Genomic DNA, 19,369 nt, shown 5'->3' with positions numbered 1-19,369 from the left:
AAATCAGTAAAATTTGGTGTTTTTCTGCAATCGCAGCTGACCAAACCACTCGGTCTGTTTCAGTTACTGGAGAGTCTCCACCTAGCCTGTCCAAGGAGTTGACCAACTCACTAGCAGGTGTAGGAGATGTCAGCTTTGATGCAGACTCTCAGTTCCCATTGGATGAGCTGAAGATTGACCCCCTCACACTGGATGGACTGCACATGCTCAATGATCCAGATATGGTACTTGCCGACCCTGCCACAGAAGACACTTTCCGGATGGATAGGCTGTAATGCAAGAATGCCAACTGCTGTGATAAGTGACCTGAGAGTAGAGGCTGGGAATAGAGGAGGGTTAGGGCATGTAGTTGCCCAGTTGCAAAACAACAATCCGCCCTCCAAGATGTACCCCATTTACACGTATGTCCTTTGTGATGATGAGCTACTAAAACCAATTGGGTCAGGGACTGCCATAGCTTGCTGGGGAAAAATATATATATATATATTTAAAACGGGAAAACATCAGTGCTGTAATGTCCAGTTAAAGTAAGCTTGTTCTTCTGAGCTTGTAAATCCAACTGCATCATTTGTATGCCTGCCGTATGTCTCTTGTTGCATTTGAAAATTATATATATTTTTGGTGGGGGGGGGGGTGCAACATTCAGAATTTTCTACAGATCTGCATTTGGTTGTCAGTTTTTGTATTTTGAAGGGATTTAATCTGCTCATTTTAAAGTTAATGTTTTCTTTTAACCGGAGAAAAATTGAGTGGGGTATTATGAATATGATTTGCATTTTATTTATTTACTTCTTTAATCCAGTACTTGCAAATGTTCTTCATCATTTTGTTTAGTAGATTTGTTATCCTTGTTTTTCTGTGCTCCTCTTTTTGATTTTTTTAGAAAACAAATTCCCATGAATTCAATTATAGCTTTAGCTTTTCAACATGCCATTGTCATTTTGTTTTGTATTTGTTGCTTTTTTTTCTTTAAACTGACCAGCATTCACTGCCTATTTTAGTTTCCTGCCAAAGTTTGTCATATGTTTTTTCTGTTTATGTTGTCATTTGCTTCAGTGTCCCTGTAACTCTACAAACAGTTGACTATGACTTTGTTCCGTTAGGGTTAAGGAGTACTAACCCTCCCCATAACAAATGCTTACTGGTTCTATAGAAACTTTTGTCGCATTTCGTTAGAAGAATTTACCTGTGCCACTTTCAAATAACTACATGAAACTGCATTACAATTTTATTTGTGACTGCTGACACGAATGATCAGGATTACAGTCCTGCTCTTTGGCCTCCATGATCTTTCAGATGGCAATAAGAACTGGTAGTTTGAAAAGTACTCAGTACAGTACAATTTGAACATTTTTTCATATCTGCATATTAATTTGTTTACATAGTCCTTGTCTTGTTCTTTACTGTTTGTAGAATGGTTCTGTCATTTAACGGGATGCCCAAAACAGATTGCTGCTTTTATTCTGTATTTGCATATAAACTATAGCTGAAATTTTCATTTGGAATCTTGCTTTCAGATTTATGTCTTTACCTTCCTGATTATCCATAATCCCCATAGTGCAAGGAGACAAACATGCCAGAAAGTGATTGAGCTCATCACTGTGAGATCACCTAATTTTGCCTTACATGAACGAGATGCTGTTTTCAAGTGTCTGTTACCTAATGTGAAAATGTATTTTTCCTAACGTCTCTTACTTTTCTTGGCTTTTGATAGATTTTTTTAAAGATATATATTGAATGACAAATATTTGTGGCAATGTAGTGGAAAAAGTCAATTAATTGTAACGCCTTGATTGATGTTCAGTGTGTCACACCATTTAGCATTATGAGTGCGGGGGGTTATTACTCCTTAGAGTCTATTGGTATTGAACGGTGTTTTACGTTGCCTGTGTGTATTTATTTATAAATGTATTTATTTATTATTTATTTATTTAGTCTGACTTCTGTTTTGAACATCTTTTTTTCTGTCTTGTTTGGTGGTTTATGCAGGAGTTGGTTGTGCATGGTGTGCTTGGGACAGTGATGTTCAAGCAGTGTTAACTGTTAAATGTGATGTTTACTCTTATTTGGTGTGTGGATTTGGTGCTGTGTTTATCCAGCTTTTGCTCCACATGGGCAGTTTAAATAAGTAAAACTTGTAGTTTGCCACAGATGGTTTAATGATTCCTATGCAAAACAATATAAATTAATAACTATATTCTAACACACAACAATTAGGTTTGGAAGTCAAATTTAATAAAAGTATAATTTAGTTGGAGCAAAACTGAAATATTTTTCTTTATATTTTGTGCCATTCAGATTACTGGATTGAAGAGATATCAGCAAAAAAGCGTTATAGATATCAGATTGTTTTGGTCGTACAGTATTTCTATTTTTTTTTAAACAAATAAAAGAAGCATTAAAAAGCTTGTGTATATTTTGTAGATACCTTATTGCATAAACCTTTGAAATCTGCATGATAAATATGAATAGGATGTTCAGAAAATTGCCTTTATCAGGACAGTTTGTTGGAGTTAAATCATGCCACTTGTAGTATATACTGAACTCCCAAGCAAAAGTAAAAGGAAAATGTTAAAGTGACTGACAAAATGTGATTAACTCATTACTATATTTTGGTGCACTGCTGAGACAAGAATGTATTTATGTTTCCGGTTAGTATTTTTTGTATTCTACCAGGTAGTACCAGCTTTTGGTTTCCCAGTGTTGGACCAAAACGGATGATCCATTGTTTAAAAAAAAAAAGAAGAAGAAAAAAACTGAAGGCTTTCAGTTTTATTCTGATTCATATTTGTATATTTGGTGGTTATTTTACTTTTAGTGATTTATTATTAACTGACATTGTTTGCCTCGCTAATATGGGGCTGTTACATTGTCTGCAGTTCCCAAATTAACATTGCTACTGGCCTCTAAATGCCATGTACAATTTAATGAGGTCATTTTTTTTTTATTTATTTTTGTAAAATATTTTCCCCAAGAAAGCTATATCTTTGTGTAACTGGCCGAGCCTTGCCCTTGTCGTTGTATCAGTTTTATCTTGCCAGTTGCTTTGCACTTTCTGTCATTATAGCATTAAAACCCACAACTGTTTAACCCTCAACTGTGATCACTGACTGGTCTATGTATAGGGCCAAACTTTCATTTACTTGTATTTAAAAAAGAATAGTGTACTTTATGTAAGAACATAATTGTGTATTCTCTGCAACAGAGGTCATTTCTAGTTCATCAGCTTCTAATGTGAACTCGCTGATCCTTTTTCAGTAGTGAGGTTTAGGAAGCTGTCATATCTCAATGCAAACCTGAAAGGGCTCCTGCGTCAGTGCAGCTTGTTCCATGTAACTCAGTTACACTGAATTTGTGTGGGCTGCAAGTAAACGTTTTGTGTGTATGTTAGTTTGCACCACAACGCTCCACAGGCTTAAGAAATGGCACTCAAATAGAAAGATGCTAGATCTGTTCTCAGAGCTGTAGCTCGCTTTTCGATTACATTTAATGTTACCGTGGAGTCACCTTCAGCCTTATGAAAACTGTGATGTAAAATATTTCTGAAAATCTAGACGGGTTTGATGATTTGCTTTGTACTGTTTTGTCATTAATGCAATGGTGCAATGATTTACTTCAATTACTTCTGCTCATATATCCTTAAAAGTTTAAATACAGAGTAGTATCCTCAGCAGTTGGGACTAAAGAATTTTTTTCAGGCTTATGGTAAAGGCAGAACTGACAATTTTTCAATCCCGTAGATCAGAGTGAGCAGTGCACCTTTTAGATCAGAATGCTTGTTCTTCAAAAGTGATCCCAAACACCCAAAATGCACAGGAATGAGAGGAGAACATACGTGTAACCAAATCTTTATTCTCTCAGCATCCTTTGTTACATGTGGGATGTTTGTTTTTTTTTCCCCATTTTAAGTGTCAAATCAGCATCAGCGTTATTTCCGTGTGATGCCTAGATTACATTTTGAGTGCTATGATGATTTTGACATTTGGTTCAGTTTTTTTTTATGCCTTGCTGTGCCATACTGTACATTTCAGTAAAGTTTATTTACTGAAAATAAACTTTTATTTTACTATATTTTTGTATGGCATTACAAAATACCAATGTGTGTTCTGAAAAAGGAAGAAAAAGCTTTTAGAAGAATGCTTGTTAACAATGGATTGCTGATATTAATGGAATGCAAAGTTTCTCTGTACATCTTACTATTAGCATAATATGTCAATCAAATGCGCTGCTGCAGCAAGGGTAGGCTGCAATGTGAAGATGCATGATATGTGAGATGTATATCAAATCCTCTTGAACCATTTCATTTTCTTACCTCTTATGTGTTTCTTTTGTTTAAATATATAAATATCTATATGCTTTTGCATGAGTCCAGACATTGAAATTAACCACTATTTCAAAATTTATTGCACTTGCATACCAAAATATAGCTCTGCTGTTCTATAAAGAAAAAATTGCTCAAATTACAAAAGTCAAATGTAAGACTGTAAATACAACATCTTTTTTTTTTTTTTTTTTTACTTTTTTTGTTAGATCTTTTATTTGTTTACAGGATGTGTACTATCTCATTTTATTCGTGGCGGGAACAAAGGTTAAGTGTGTCTGGTGGTTGTCAGTGTCCATGTACATACTGTATGTTTTCTTTTTGGTATTTTTTTTTAATCTTCATTCAGATTTTTAATCTGCATGAATATTTCCGTTTGTTTTATATCCCTTTTTAAGCATGATTTATTAACAGACCTAGTATGGCATTATAATGTTATGTAGGACTAAGTCTTTGTTACTGTTTGTGTTGTTTACTCCAGTTGTAATAGTTATTGCCCCTTTTTAAGAATTTGGCAAGTATGTGTTGATTCAGTAACAAAAAAGTACTGTCTCTTGATTTTCACCATTTATTTGCACATGTGCATGTGTTGGAATGTCAGCGTTCAGGTATATGCAATCTGTTTTTGCACGGGTTTCTCCAAATTTTTGTTCAGGTATATTACAGACAATGAAATTCTAAATGTACGTGCTAAATTGGAGGCAAATGTCTGAGTAAAACTGCTGTGTTACTCTCCAAAGTTTACACCCCTGTGGATGAAAAGTGTTCATAGTACTTCCATGTTCCAGTACAAATCCAAGTAACAGACATTTGAAATAACCATGATTTCTTGTCGTTTATCTTGTATGCATTTTTGTTTTCCAAATAAGTTTCTATGCTGGTGGACTTGAGAGAGTAATGAACTGCGTAATGTGTTTCATTTATTTGTGCAAAAATTAAAAACTGTGTATGGTCTAAATGTGGACATAAAAGCTTTTACAGCGATTGAAAAACTGTACTACTGCAATATGTCTACTTTTAGGCAAAAGAAAATTTTCCTGAAAATTAAATGGTTTTTCAGAAGAGAGTTTTTCAACTGTTTACAACTATGCTCCTAGCATGCATATCAGAGGTGGCTGCAGCAATGTACCCAAATAAATTTCAAGATGTTACATAGAATATAGATACCAGGGCTGTTATTCCTGGAAGAAATGTTTAATTATGTGTTTTAAAGGATTTGCTAGTTTGTCCTAAATGAGCTAATAAAAAATGTACATTACAATGATTAACCATATAATCTGCATGTCAGGAGGTTTGCCTCCACCATCCTTAAAGCGGTCATGATATGGTCAGGATGCTTATATATAGATTTTGGAAAAGAATAGGTATTTTTTAAATTTTACTAAGATGTATAAAGGAAAAGATGTCTTTTTTTCAGAATTCAAGTTTTATCGACATCGCTGTTAGCGTTTTGCGGTAATACTCTTGGACCCTAAATTATATATCACTTATTCCAATGAACCAGGTACTTTAGCTTTATTAAGCTTATTGTGTTCTTGTGATCTGTTATGAAACAGCTATAGGATACAATTCTTAGTTGAAGTAGTGTGCTTCTCTGATTTTTTTTTTTTTTAATTTTATCTCTCCAAAACAAATTTGGTTGTATACATTAATTTTATTATTGCCATTTATTACTATTATTTATTGAAATGTCTGAAAGAGAATCTTAATGATTAAATCAATAGGATGAGAAGATAATCCATGTAAACAACACAAAAAAATGGTTGCATGTTTGCTGTTAACAGTACAAAGTAATCATCTTTAATTGATAATTATAACATAACATTTTAATGGATAGCTATGTATTAATACAATTAATTTGGTTATTCAAGTCAATTACAAGTGAATAATTCATATTTTAATTGTTAGCTCTACTTGAGTTGAATTCTTTTTACACTTGTTAGCTTTATCTTCAGACTGTTAGCTTTCAGTAGTGTCAGAACCAGATGTCTGTGATTTCAAACATAGGTTAAAATTGTTAGCAAACCATTTAAAACAGGATGGGTATCAGTAGTACAGTCAAAGTAAAGTGCTTAAGTATTGAAAAGGATTATTCACGTCATTTGTTATGAGGAAATTTAAAATATGGGTTTGATGTGCTGTGTCATGGACACCAGTAGGTTATCAGAGTAAATTGTGTTTGGAAAAAAAAAAAAAAGGAAGAGTGATCAAACAGTGCTATTTTATTATGGATAGGAAAGAACACTTTCCACTGTTAATTTTATTTAAAATGGACAGAAATAAATTGTCACTTAGCTTTGTCGTCCATTTTGTGTGCATTTTATTCTACGTTGTCCAAAGGCAGTCTTATAACCAGTCTGTCAGGGAAACAGAATGTATATTCTTAGCAGGACTCTCACTTAATTCCCACTTAGTTTTCAGATGGTACCTTTGTCTGCTTCATCCAGCTTTACCAAATGCATCATTTTATATTTTTAAAATCAAGCTTTATGTTGCAATTGTTCCTTGTTCCGTGCAGACCTTTTTGTGAAAGGCTGAGTTTTAAATTGGTCAGTGGTGTAATGTCCACCAGTGTTTGTTCAGTTCTTGTCATTTTAACATTCTTGATACTCTTGTGGACTGAATGAGATGACACCTTAAATCCCGTGATAAGACTGAGTTCACTTTGACTCGAGAAAGCTTGTCATTAGAATTGTAGAGCTTGCTATTTGAATGGAAATTTTAGAAGGCTTCTCTACCTTACAGCCCTCACATTGTCATCAAGCTAGTAATCATAGCTCAATGTTGTTGTTTTGCTGTTAACGTTACAAAGATGAATGGACTGTTGAAAGATGCCAAAGTAAAACACAGTACAGACCCAATGAATGGTGTGTTTTTGAGTTGCTGTTAATTGTGAATTGAGAAAACATGCTGTGTAGTGTCAACTTTCAAGAGGAATCTTGACCATTAAAGACAAGGATTCAAGGTTTGCTGTTGGGTGGTACTGATTCTTGCCTTGCAGCTGCATACATGGGTGTGACATTTGTTGTATTATTGGATTTGTTTCGTGTAAATATGAAAGACACTGACAAAACTACACAACTGACACAAACCGCATACTCTGTACGTAGAACTCAGTGTAGTCTGCTGTGTACTTTCCCTTGCTCCCATACTGCATAAGACATGTCAGATTACATTATATGACTTGGTTATATCAATTGCGTTAAATATATGTTGTGATTTGTTAATTTCCTGTATGATAATCCATCTGAAAAGCTATTATGCAAGCCACCAAGAAGGATTCAATGTGGCAATGACGTGAGAAAGCCCATTCATGTAAATTGTTTGCCTCTTTGTCATTTTCCTGAATTCCTCTAGGCTTCCGGCATGTTCTGAATTTGAAATTATTGTATTAATTTTATTAGCTATCAGTGATATCAAATGTGGATGCAGACAAGTTGATTTAATGGAAAACGATGTCTGAAAATTCTGAGAAATTAAGCTCTGAAGTGTCATAAAGAACAAGTTGAGCTTCTTACTTGAAAAACCCAACAGGGAAATTTATAAAAGACTATGGAATGAAAATTAAAGGGGACAGAACTCTACGGTCAGTTTCTCTCATAGAATGGCAGCTATATTGTATGGTTACATGTGAGTTGTGTAGCTCAGTGTTAAGAAAGCATCAGATCGTAACCCTTATTCACATCTGTAGTGAATGAATAAAGATTTCTTGTTAAATATGCAAAAATTTAGAGTAGAAAAAATAGCTCACTAGTCCCACGTAGGATTCAGAAATTGGCCCACTGCAAAGAAATTACTAGTTTGGATAATACGGTTTTTTGTATATTGTCAGTTTTGGGAAAATGTCACTGGCTATGGGTATGTCTATGTGCAAATAACTGAGAAGCAATGTAAAGGTATCATTTAAATTATACAACTTTTTAAATACTTGTGTGAAAGCTTTTGTCTTTGTATCTCTGCATTACTATTTGTAAATTAAATGTAATAAAAAGAAGACAGACAAACCAAGAAGAATATCAGCGTTTTTGTCAAACCTTCTGTCGTGTGAACGGTGTTGCATTTAGTTAACTGCAGCATTGTATCAGTGATTCCCTTTATGAGAATAACATTCCTCTGAAATTTATTTGTTTTTCATAATTTTCTTGGTAAAACCTCTTATGACCAAGTATGATAACTTGGAATGAATTACAGTAATGCAGACAATATCCATCATATCTAAGGGCAAGATCCTAGCTGATGTATTACCACATACAGACACCCCTCTACTTTTGTAAATTTGACTTACGTAAATCAAGATTTAAGTTAAAAATTCCCGCCATACACATTATTTACAGACAGCGTTTTTATTTTACGTAAAACGTCTGAAATACGTTAAGTGCAAGTCGGCGTAGCCAGACAAGGCAGGAAGCTGCATCTTCCCAGTTCTCACGTGTTTTGAGTCGAGAACACATCTCCTCTTGTTAGTGTATTGCTTTTTTTTTTTGCATATTTTTTTTACCCGTTTCACTATTCACAAACCCTGATGGTAAATGTGTGCTTTAAGGATTCACTTACTGATGAATCTCTGTCTAGATTTGAAAAGGGCCTTAAAACTCACTTCATCTGGTTTCACTTCTCCCATGATCTTAATGTGTTTATGCACTACTATAACTTTGAGATCATACCTGCTAAACAATGGATAAACCTTCACACAGCTACTCCTGCAATGTACCGTATATGTTTTTATATACTGTGTGTATATATATATATATATATATTATATATATATATATATATATATATAGGCATATATATTTAAATTACTAGGAAGGAATCATAAATTTTTGGATGAAGTTTTACGCTGCAACTCGTGTTACGTACATTGATCCATATGGTGGAAAGTAACTAACTGTACTTAAGAATCACGCATCTGCATCTAAGTGCCTCTTTCTGCTAATGTAATGAACACGCTGTTATTTTCTATACGATGTAAGTCGCTTTGGAGAAAAGTGTCTGCTAAACGTAATGAAAACAACAGCCGTCTAGCAAGCAGACAGCAATCCATTTGGAGATGAAATTGAAAATAATAATGAAGTATAAAAGTGGACAGAGATTATCGTCTGTAGTACGGGAACCAGGTTTAGCCTTATCGACTATAAATACAATAGTGAAGGATGCTGCACGTATAAAGGAGCACGTGATGATGTTGAATGGTGGGGAAGGAAGGGAAATCTGACATACATAACTTTTGACTTGCGTAATGGGTTGAAGAACAGTTTATTTGCATAAGTCAAGGGGTGTCTGTATTTTCCTGTGTATGAAAACTGAAAATAGAAGGCTTTGTCACCTTGGAGTCAGCTTCAGTGAACTATAGCTTCTACTGCGAATGTTAACGTTCTACTGTTAATGTGAAGGACCTGTGATGTTTTAAATGGTTTTTTAAATGTGTTTTAATGTAGCCTGGTAGTACTGCACACACACACACACACACATTTTCAGAACCGCTTGTCCCGTATGGGGTCACGGGGAACCGGAGCCTACCCGGCAACACAGGGCGTAAGGCCAGAGGGGGAGGGGACACACCCAGGACAGGACGCCAGTCTGTCGCAAGGCACCCCAAGCGGGACTCGAACCCCAGACCCACCGGAGAGTAGGACTGCGGTCCAACCCACTGCGCCACCGCACCCCCTTGGTAGTACTGCATATTTTTGAATTTCTAGGAAATCATCAGTCATTTTTTATCGGAAAGCACAATATTAAAATTACTCTTTTGTGGCAAGGAAATAATAGAGGATGGCAGATAAGCAATATTTTATATCCTATGTGGTTACAAAATACAAAGGATAACAAGGATAGAAGATACAGAACTGTACCTTAATGTGCTTAATATTGACATAAGAATGACCTTTTGAGGGAGAAAGAATGTGTAGTTAGAGGAAATTAATACAAACAACAAAATAAATGGCCCACTGAAGACAGAATATGATTACTGTCCACTTACAGAATCCTTTTTTCACACCCAAGGTGAATAGCAAAATCCCCATAATCCTTTTGTGCCAACCTTTTGTTAGGCCTGCAGCTGGATTTGCTGGATTCTGTAAGTGTCAAAGTCCTCTGGGGTGGTATCTGCAAAGGAGAACTCCTCATCAGGATGCAATTATTACAGTCTTAAAAAAATCTCTACATCCTCCAGTACTGCATTGCTTTGATGTTAAAAAAAAAACCATTACAAAGTCCCTTTCGGGCTCATACAGGCTATACTATTTTTGTGTAGTATGTGACTATCCACTCTTTGTGTCACTTCCAACAAAGATACCTGTCCTGTTGCTAGGTGACAGCAGATGATTGCAGGATTTGACAAATTATCAAATTGAGGAAAAGCATAATATTTCATTGAACAAGTCCTCCACGTTAAGCAAGAACCTGTTAGCAAGAAACCTATGAGACATTTTCAGTTTATATTTCAATACAATCAAAATTTCAGAATTCATCTGTATTTAAACTTTAATCCTAGCTTTAAAATACAAGTTGCTTCAGAATATTTAGATTGGTAAGAATATGCCCAAAGAGTTTAAAAGCAATCAGTTGTGTTTAACGTAGGTGAAGTAATTGGGCTTGTATTCATGAGTACTCGTACTCACTTAAATTTATTAATTTAGCTCACACGTTTCCCCAAAGCAACTCACAGTGTTAAGCTACCTGCAGTTATTTACCCATTTATACAGCTGGTTAATTTTACTGGAGCAATTTAGGGTAAGTACCTTGCTCAAAGATATTGCAGCTGGAGGTGAGACTCAAACCTCCTGCCTTTGGGTCCAAAGGTAGCAGCTCTATGTTAGTTTTATAGATTTCTGTTCTTGCTATGGGCAGAGAAGCAGTTCTGCTCACCATTGCACCGGTAGCGCAGGTTGGACCAGATGATGTTCTCCTGGGAGAAGCAGAAGACTCCCAGTCTGCCGCCTCTCATTGTAGTATCGATGATGATGCCCGAGTCTGCTACCATCTGAGGACCCTCATAGAATCGTACCCTGTGCACATCAGGTAAACATAGACCTTCATCAAAACCTGAAGGCAAAAGTTCAATTTGTAAGCTTTTCTCTTGTTTCCCTGGCCTTAGATGACTCACAGGAGAATGTACATATTGTAAGAAACAGGCAGCTGACACTTGACTATGTTTTTTTCCTACCTTATATAGCCATCATGAGGCCTGTGCTGCAGGAACCAACGATAGGAAGTCTTGTCCTTCCAGCCCACATTTCTGGGGTCCTTCCACAAGAGTCTCACCTGACCGTTGCTGTCACCTGTGTGCCACAGTGAGTTTCGCAGGTTCTCCCCAGGCCCCGTGTTTGACTTCACCGCCTGAGCCATGATAAACACAGCAACCATTATGCCCCCTTTATAGAATAGTGAGGAATTGCTGATGAAAAACACAGCGTATTTCTTAACCAAAAGATGACATTTCTTTGAAACTAAATGTGAGCCTACAGCCAGCCTCTGTGTAGCACTGTGCGTGTATGTGTGTGTGTGTGTGTGTGTGTGTGTGTGTGTGTGTGTGTGTGTGTGTGTGTGTTGAATGAGATGATACCTTGAGTTGGATTCCTGGCTCAGCTACTGCTCGGAAAGGGTTCGCTTGCCAGTATATCTGTTCCACTTGCTTCCACATCACGACGTAGAAGCTGGAACTGTCCTGATACCCAAAAATGAAGCCTGCATAGTCATCATCTGTCACTGTGTTCACATGGAATGTCCCTTCAAAGTCCACCCCATTGAAGGCAGTGTAACCTTGCAAGAAGGAAAGAAGAGCATGAAAACAACAGAACATGGGCTATACGGTAATCTATGAACAACCTGTCATTATGAGTAGTTACCACGTATATCTGTTCTTAAATGTAATATTTCAGGGCCAAAATGCCGCGAATGAGTTTGCCATAGTGAAAACTGCAAGCCCTCCTTTTTGCACTGCCTGACTCACTGAAGATCACCTGCTGAACAGAGATGCATCTCTATGGGTTGTACTTAAACCAAAGCTCTTAGCATTCTTGAAACTGTTATCCTTTATCTGTGCAGGTTCATGGAAATCTTCTTTAGGAAGTTGTTTTGAATCTTGCAAAAGTTCTTTGTTCTTCTACATTTATGACAAGACTCACCAACAGCCAACCCAGGGTCACTGTTCATTGTTTGGACAATCTCTCTTCCCTGTATAAAGTAAAAGCAAAGCCATGACACCTTAAACAACAACAGTGCAGTATTTGAATTCAGAAATAAACAATTATTGTCATTCACATTTATCATGACTGTTAGTCTGTATTTTATTGATATCTAATATGTTTTCTGTTCTTTGTCTGGAAATGCTGACCTGGTTTAACACTACCCAGTTAGGGTCAATCTGAGCATCCCCTTCAGGATCTAGCACAACAGTCTGGAAAGCACGGAAGTCTGTCAAGGTGACCTCTGCATTCTCTGGGCAAACATCGATCATGTCGACGAAGGTGTCATTGTCATAGTCATTCTCGCACACATTACCAATACCATCTCCTGTGAGGGTGACAACAGAATACCAACATCGCACTTGAAGTCTGAAGACATGAAAGAATATCCAAGAAGTTAATTATCAAACTCAATTCTCTACTAAGAGCTTGATAGACAGATATTCATGAAAGATAGATGAGCGCAATTACCATCAGAGTCTTCCTGCAGGGGATTGGGAACTAGCCGGCAATTATCAGGTCCAGGCGGGAATAGGTCAGGGATACCGTCATTGTCATCATCATCATCGCATTCATCTCCAACACCATCTCTGTCTGTATCAAGTTGTGAGCTATTAATAACAGCTGGGCAGTTATCCCGAGAATCCTGATGGCCATCTCCATCACTGAGGAGAACAGAGAAGATAACACCTCCAGAAAAAATTAAACAGCAGAATCACAAATAACACAGTAGTGTCTATAGGAAGTAATACCTGTCTTTATTAGTGTCACATGGATCCCCAATCAAATCGTTGTCCACATCCAGCTGTATAGAAACAAGAATGTACTTTCTATTTCCAGTTGGTTACAACACTTTCAACAAAATGAAACATAAAGCAAAACGAAATGGAAATTGACCTGGTCAGGATTGCGGACATAGGGACAACTGTCACAAGCATCTCCAACACCATCTCCATCTCTGTCTTTCTGGTCTCTGTTTGGTACCATCACACAATTATCCACATTGTTGGGTATTCCTGAATAAATAAGCAACATATTTATATGGTGGATAATCACTGGAAGTTAATAACAAGACCATAATGCACAATCCAGGATGCATGTCATATTGTCATGCCTACCATCACCATCAATGTCATCATCACAGGCATCTCCCTTGCTGTCAGCATCGGTGTCTTTCTGATCATTGTTAATGATCAAACGGCAGTTATCGCAGGCATCACCGAAATCGTCCTGGTCCACATTTCTTTGGTTCACGTTGGGCTTTAAGACGCAATTGTCCTACCAAAATTAAATTCAACCAAACCATTTTCTGTTACACAAGTGAAAGCCTTTTCAGGAACAATGGGCTGAACATGTTTTTGTTCTTGTTGAGTTTTGAATTTTCCAGTTTGTTAAACTAATTTTTTATCACTGGTTGGGGAAATGTGTGTGTACCGACCTCAGTGTTTATTATCCCATCACCATCAGCATCTTCATCGCAGGCATCTCCAATCCCATCCCTGTCCGCATCTTCTTGGCCAGAGTTGGGCACAGTTAGACAGTTATCCTGCAAGATATAGCTTCCTGAAAACTTTTGACTTAAATTAATGATTTCACTTCTTAGCATCACTAAATAGAACTAACTTACCTTTGCACAGTTTGTTTCAGGGCAGTTCAATTTCTCATCAGGGAAACCATCAATGTCGATGTCAAGTCCACATAAGTATCCATTTCCAGCCCATCCCACTCCACACTATGCAGAAAGTAGTATGGTAATTAGACATCTTAAAGCAGAGAGGCCTCTTAATATATTTTTAAGATCAACACATTGTACATTCATACTTTAAAGTGAAAAAATATCAACTTTAAATATTACACAAACAACACACACACACACACACACACACACACACACACCCTCTGTCTGAAACTGCTTGTCCCAAGTGGGGTCGTGGTGAACCGGAGCCTAACCTGGCAACACAGGGCGCAAGGCTGGATGGGGAGGGAACACATCCAGTCTATCGCAGGGCACTCCAATCAGGACTCGAACCCCAGACCCGCCAGAGAGCATGACCCGGCCAAGCCCGCCCCACCCCCCCCACATAAACAACTTATTTGAAAAAACAAAAGATAATACCCTTCTTTCAATGCAGACCCTGAAACCTGACTGTAAGAATGACCCTGATCCTAACACTGAGCCTCTGCCTTACCGTAACACAATTTATGACAAATTTTGAGTTGAAGCCCCTATTAAATACTATTACTGTAATGACAACCCTAACCAAAGCCCTGGTCTAACTCCATAGTCCTAAGGTATGACCATAACCAGTAGCCTATAGCACACCGTTAACCTATCTCCTGCCCAAATTTTGAGTGAAAACTATTCCCAAACATCAACTTTTAATGCAACTGAAACCCCAGTTCTGTACCCCTGCCCTGCAGTCTAACCCTTATAGTTACAGTAAGTCTCACCCTAATTCCATATTTACTGCAAATTTTCAGTGCATTCCCTTCCCAAACCCTAACCCAAACTGAAGTCCTACTCATGGTTCAAGTCCTTAGCCCAGCTGCACTGTCCTGATGTCTGACCCTGAACCACACAATCCCTTTTCATTAACCACTAGTCCTGATCAGTGTCACACTGGTCAGGAGACTGTCCCAGAATCACTGAACCAAACAAACCCTGGACGGGACACCAGGCCATCACAGGGCAACCACACATGCACACACACACTATGGGAAGTTTAGAGTCACCAATTCACATGAACTGCATGTCTTTGGACTGCGGGTGGAAGCCCACACAGACATGGGGGGGTACATGGAATCGGATTTGAATGCCCACCGGGAGAGCCCAGGCACTGTGAAGCAGTAGCCCTACCTGATGCACCACCATGCCACCCCACTAACCCTATAGGTGCTGCAAATATTGCTAAACACTAACTGTTGCCCTAACCATAACCCTAGCTATGGCGATGTCTTACCACACACTCAATGCTTCCATCACGGTGTACAATGCACTCTGCATTGGTGTGGCACAGGTTCAACTGATCAGTGCCACAGGCTTTTTCAGCCTTGCAGCCACGCTGCTGGTCTCCGATAAAACCTGGCTTGCAGGGGCCACAGTGGAAGGAGCCCTGCCAACAAAGAGTGAACTAGTTATCCAGCAGCACCTAAGAGTTCTGCACATTTCGGTTGGAGAATGATCACTGATTTCAGGAAATGAGTATGTAGGCAGCATGAGTGGCCTGTACATACTTACTTGTGTATTGCTGCAAATGGAATTAGCCACACAGCCTCCGTTGGCAGGTCCTTCACATTCATTAACATCTGTACAAACCTTTACACAAGACAGGCAGAACATCACTGTACCGCTCTAAATGCTTCTGTGGTGTGCTCTTGATGTGCACAAACGTAACATTTATAAGTTGTCAGCCAAATTAAAAAAAAATTGAAAATGTGTATTATTATATTTAGCTGACGCTTTTCTCCAAGGCAACTTACAGTGTTAAGCTTACAGTTATTTACCCATTTGTACAACTAGGTAATTTTACTGGAGCAATTTAGGGTAAGTACCTTGCTCAAGGGTACAACAGCTGGAGATGAAACCTGCAACCTTTGGATCCAAAGGCAGTAGCTCTATCCACTACACTCCGCTATCAGCTGTCCCAGTCTATTATTATAAAATTTATTTTTATAGAGTGGGATTTTAGAGCCTGGTACCTGTTTATTGGTTCTGGCATAGGAGAGTCCAATTCCCTGCACCACAGGGCCAGTAAAGCCAGCAGGGCAGGGGCCGCAGCGGAACCCAGGGAACGTGTTGATGCAGCGCACCCCAGTGTGGCACGGCTTTGTGAGACACTGCCAGAGGCACAGCCGCACATGGGAATGACAGAAAGATGCTGTAAATGCAAGTTTTATAGCATGCTTTATGACGCTTTATGACATGATGACATTTTCATTGTTTATTGCATGATGGTTCCATTCAGGTAGCCATAGACATGGCATCAGTAAATCATTTGAAACAGAGAACACTTGTGTTTGTTCTATATACACTGTGCAGGGTATGGAGAAGGACCTGAGTCTCAGATGTTTTTATTCTGATGTTTTATTATTTATTATTGTATTTATTCTAGGGGGTGCGGTGGCGCAGTGGGTTGGACCACAGTCCTGCTCTCCAGTGGGTCTGGGGTTCGAATCCCGCTTGGGGTGCCTTGCGGCGGACTGGCGTCCCGTCCTGGGTGTGTCCCCTTCCCCCTCTGGCCTTACGCCCTGTGTTACCGGGTAGGCTCCGGTTCCCCGTGACCCTGTCTGGGACAAGCGGTTCTGAAAATGTGTGTGTGTGTGTGTGTATTTATTCTAAAACTTTATCAATCATGGCTTGGTTTCTGGCTTCTTTATTCAACAACAGACAAGGAGGAAGCTTTGGGAGATTCAATAACAAGCAAACCTCATCAACATCTGTGCAGTGAATCCCATTTCCTTCTGTCCCCTCAGGGCAGGGACCACACTTAATGCCCCCAGCTGTCTCCATACACATTACCCCTGGGTGGCATGGATTAGGTACACAGGAAGGATGCGTGGGCTTGTCATTTCCCATGCCTGCAAGACAATAGCACTGACGTATCTGACCATATACTGTACTACCTAAATACCATGTTTGAGTAGAAGATGGCACTGCTCATGGGTTCTGATCAGTTTGACTTTCAGACAAGGTCCTACACAGACAATGTTGACACCTGCAGCAGAATTAATGCAAGTAAGCAGTGAATAAATATTACATTTTTTTCCCAGGATATGTGCAGATCTTTTAAAGGGGTTATATATGGTGATGCATTTTGAATGGTGAACACAAAGTCACAAAGTTTAATGGCACATCAAAAAAGTTTTGTGGGACCACACTTACCACATGCTTCACATTCCATTATTGTGTTCTTCAGGAAAATAATCTCTTTAATCTAAGAGATGTATACAGAAACTGATTGCTTCATATTATAGAACCATAAACATTTAATGACTCTAATTGTACAATAATGGTCAGTCAGGGTAAGAAATATTTGAATGAATGCATGTCAAAGTCCTCGAAAATGCACTTACCTGCTGCTTCAGTAGTTCCTTGATTTCATCTAGTATCTGATTGGTCCCCTTTATCTCCTTAATTATTTCACCATCTGTTTTCAAGGAATATATAGGTTCCTGTAAAAGGCTTTTTTTTTTAAACAGAAGATGGGATTCAAACCTACAACCTCCAGGTACGGAAGCACTAACGACTACACCGAAAACTGTACTATGAATCAGTTCATTAAGAAAAAGCTGATGGATTTTAAGTACAAATTTTTAACTGAACATCATTCGAAATGGCATGGAAAGACCAAAAGCCCTTGGAAAGAGCTCATGAAGACATAAATCTAAAGACTTTTCAAAGGGAAAAGGAGCACTGAGCCCCTTTACAATAAAACAGCCGTCAAAACAGCTCATTCATTATCCATACGAGCAAAGTTTGCTTTTCCTCTGTTCTATGAGTAATTTCTCAGAAGTATAACGGTGAAAGATGTAGGACAACAGACAAAGGAATACTTATCTAAATGCATCCATTTTGTCTGTTTTTATCTACATATTTCAATACTACTTTATGTAAACACCATGGATATTGAAAACACTATGTTAAAGGAAAATATTGAGAAATATACAACCTGAGAAACTTATCCAGAAGTGTAAATTATGATGTCCTGTCATATTATTTTTCTTTACTTAAGTACCATGTTTGGTAATAAAATAAATAAAATTCTGAGAATTCAAATGGTATAACAACACAAAGAATCTATGGCCAAAACTTGACAGATTGCATGCAGGGAAGGGGGCAGCTGAAGTAAAAGGGCTTTGTTTTGTGCCAAAAAGTTCTATTTGTTCATACAGTGATACCCAAGACATCAGTAAACTAGTAAAGCTCTCCAGGGTCTGAAACAAGGAAGTGTGGTATTTCCATTAGTATCACTACTTTGTTCCAAACTAACAGGGTTATGAATGTTCATCTAGGGCTTGGAGCCTGGAAACAACTGATGTTATATCGCAGCATGAAAATGACCAAATTTCACTCAAAACTGAATTTTAAAATTTGAGAGAAAGTGGATGAAGATGTATCATTTCTTTCAAATTTTCATTTCTCTCAGATTTTAAAGCTGAAAGTTGAAAAATATGTTTTTGATCAAGTTTTCTCTTGGAATAGGATTAAAATACTGAATTACTGCAAATCAGCACTTAAATTTAATGCAAGAAATTAGAATGATTAATTTACCATCCAGTAACACAATTTTGCATGATGCCAGTCATGATAGTCTCTATTTTGGTGTAAATAATGTTACCATTTAATTTTTGCAAATCTTATCTGTCATTAAAACCTTTTGAGTAAACCACTTAAATAGCTTATTGTTGACAATACCTATCAGATACTCATTTTTTATGAATTTTGTCAGTGGGCTAATATAACAGAACAATATTGTACATCAAATTCAGCTCGGTTCAAATGCTAATACAGAAAGACGAAAAACAGCAGCTTTACCTACATACCTCTCCCTTGGCCCGATGTGATCAGGGAGTTCCACAACAAGGCACAAATTAACAACAAACTTTTCACCATGTTTTGATGTCTTTCTTGTTGTATTGTAAAAATGAAAGACAGCGCCAGCAGGTCCGATTTAATACTATATCAGAAGCTAAGAATTCAAACATCCAGTTGTGCCTTTCCAAGTTTTGTGTTGCTCAGCTGGAAGTTTTCCAGGAAGGGGTTTATGGCATCTGCGAAGATCCTTGGTTAGTGAACCACTCATTGCTTTTTCTATGGCTTTATACCTTTCCGACCAACTGACATCACAAATGCCTTCCCTGT

General features: G+C 37.9%; 2 protein-coding genes across 3 annotated transcripts in view; one reads left to right on the top strand and one right to left on the bottom strand.

Moving 5' to 3' along the window:
• The window catches only part of crtc1b (CREB regulated transcription coactivator 1b), a 35,776-nt gene extending 32,355 nt beyond the window's left edge, over positions 1 to 3,421 (top strand). The window contains exon 14 of one of the 2 annotated variants that reach the window (XM_018745955.2): positions 64 to 3,421. In XM_018745955.2, the coding sequence (XP_018601471.1) occupies positions 64 to 275 (212 nt within the window). In that variant the 3' untranslated portion in view covers positions 276 to 3,421. The remainder of the gene's footprint in view (positions 1 to 63) is intronic. The other variant, XM_018745956.2, reaches the window with a different exon arrangement.
• A 6,797-nt stretch (positions 3,422 to 10,218) lies between these two features.
• Positions 10,219 to 19,250, bottom strand: comp (cartilage oligomeric matrix protein). The gene is made up of 19 exons (XM_018745821.1): positions 19,051 to 19,250; positions 17,581 to 17,654; positions 17,390 to 17,441; positions 16,934 to 17,085; positions 16,207 to 16,344; positions 15,746 to 15,823; positions 15,468 to 15,620; positions 14,135 to 14,239; positions 13,946 to 14,053; positions 13,626 to 13,785; positions 13,405 to 13,523; positions 13,260 to 13,312; positions 12,979 to 13,172; positions 12,657 to 12,835; positions 12,448 to 12,496; positions 11,886 to 12,082; positions 11,487 to 11,659; positions 11,189 to 11,328; positions 10,219 to 10,426 (listed from the first exon to the last, which is right to left on the bottom strand). The coding sequence occupies exons 1-19, from the start codon at positions 19,118 to 19,120 to the stop codon at positions 10,368 to 10,370; spliced, it is 2,253 nt and encodes a 750-aa protein (XP_018601337.1). The 5' UTR covers positions 19,121 to 19,250; the 3' UTR covers positions 10,219 to 10,367.
• Between the last annotated feature and the right edge of the window lie 119 nt (positions 19,251 to 19,369).

This window comes from Scleropages formosus, chromosome 9, assembly GCF_900964775.1.
Source record: "Scleropages formosus chromosome 9, fSclFor1.1, whole genome shotgun sequence".
NCBI classification, from domain to species: domain Eukaryota; kingdom Metazoa; phylum Chordata; class Actinopteri; order Osteoglossiformes; family Osteoglossidae; genus Scleropages; species Scleropages formosus.
The sequence above is the reverse complement of the archived record's forward strand: the minus strand, read 5'-3'. Positions and strand labels throughout refer to the sequence as shown.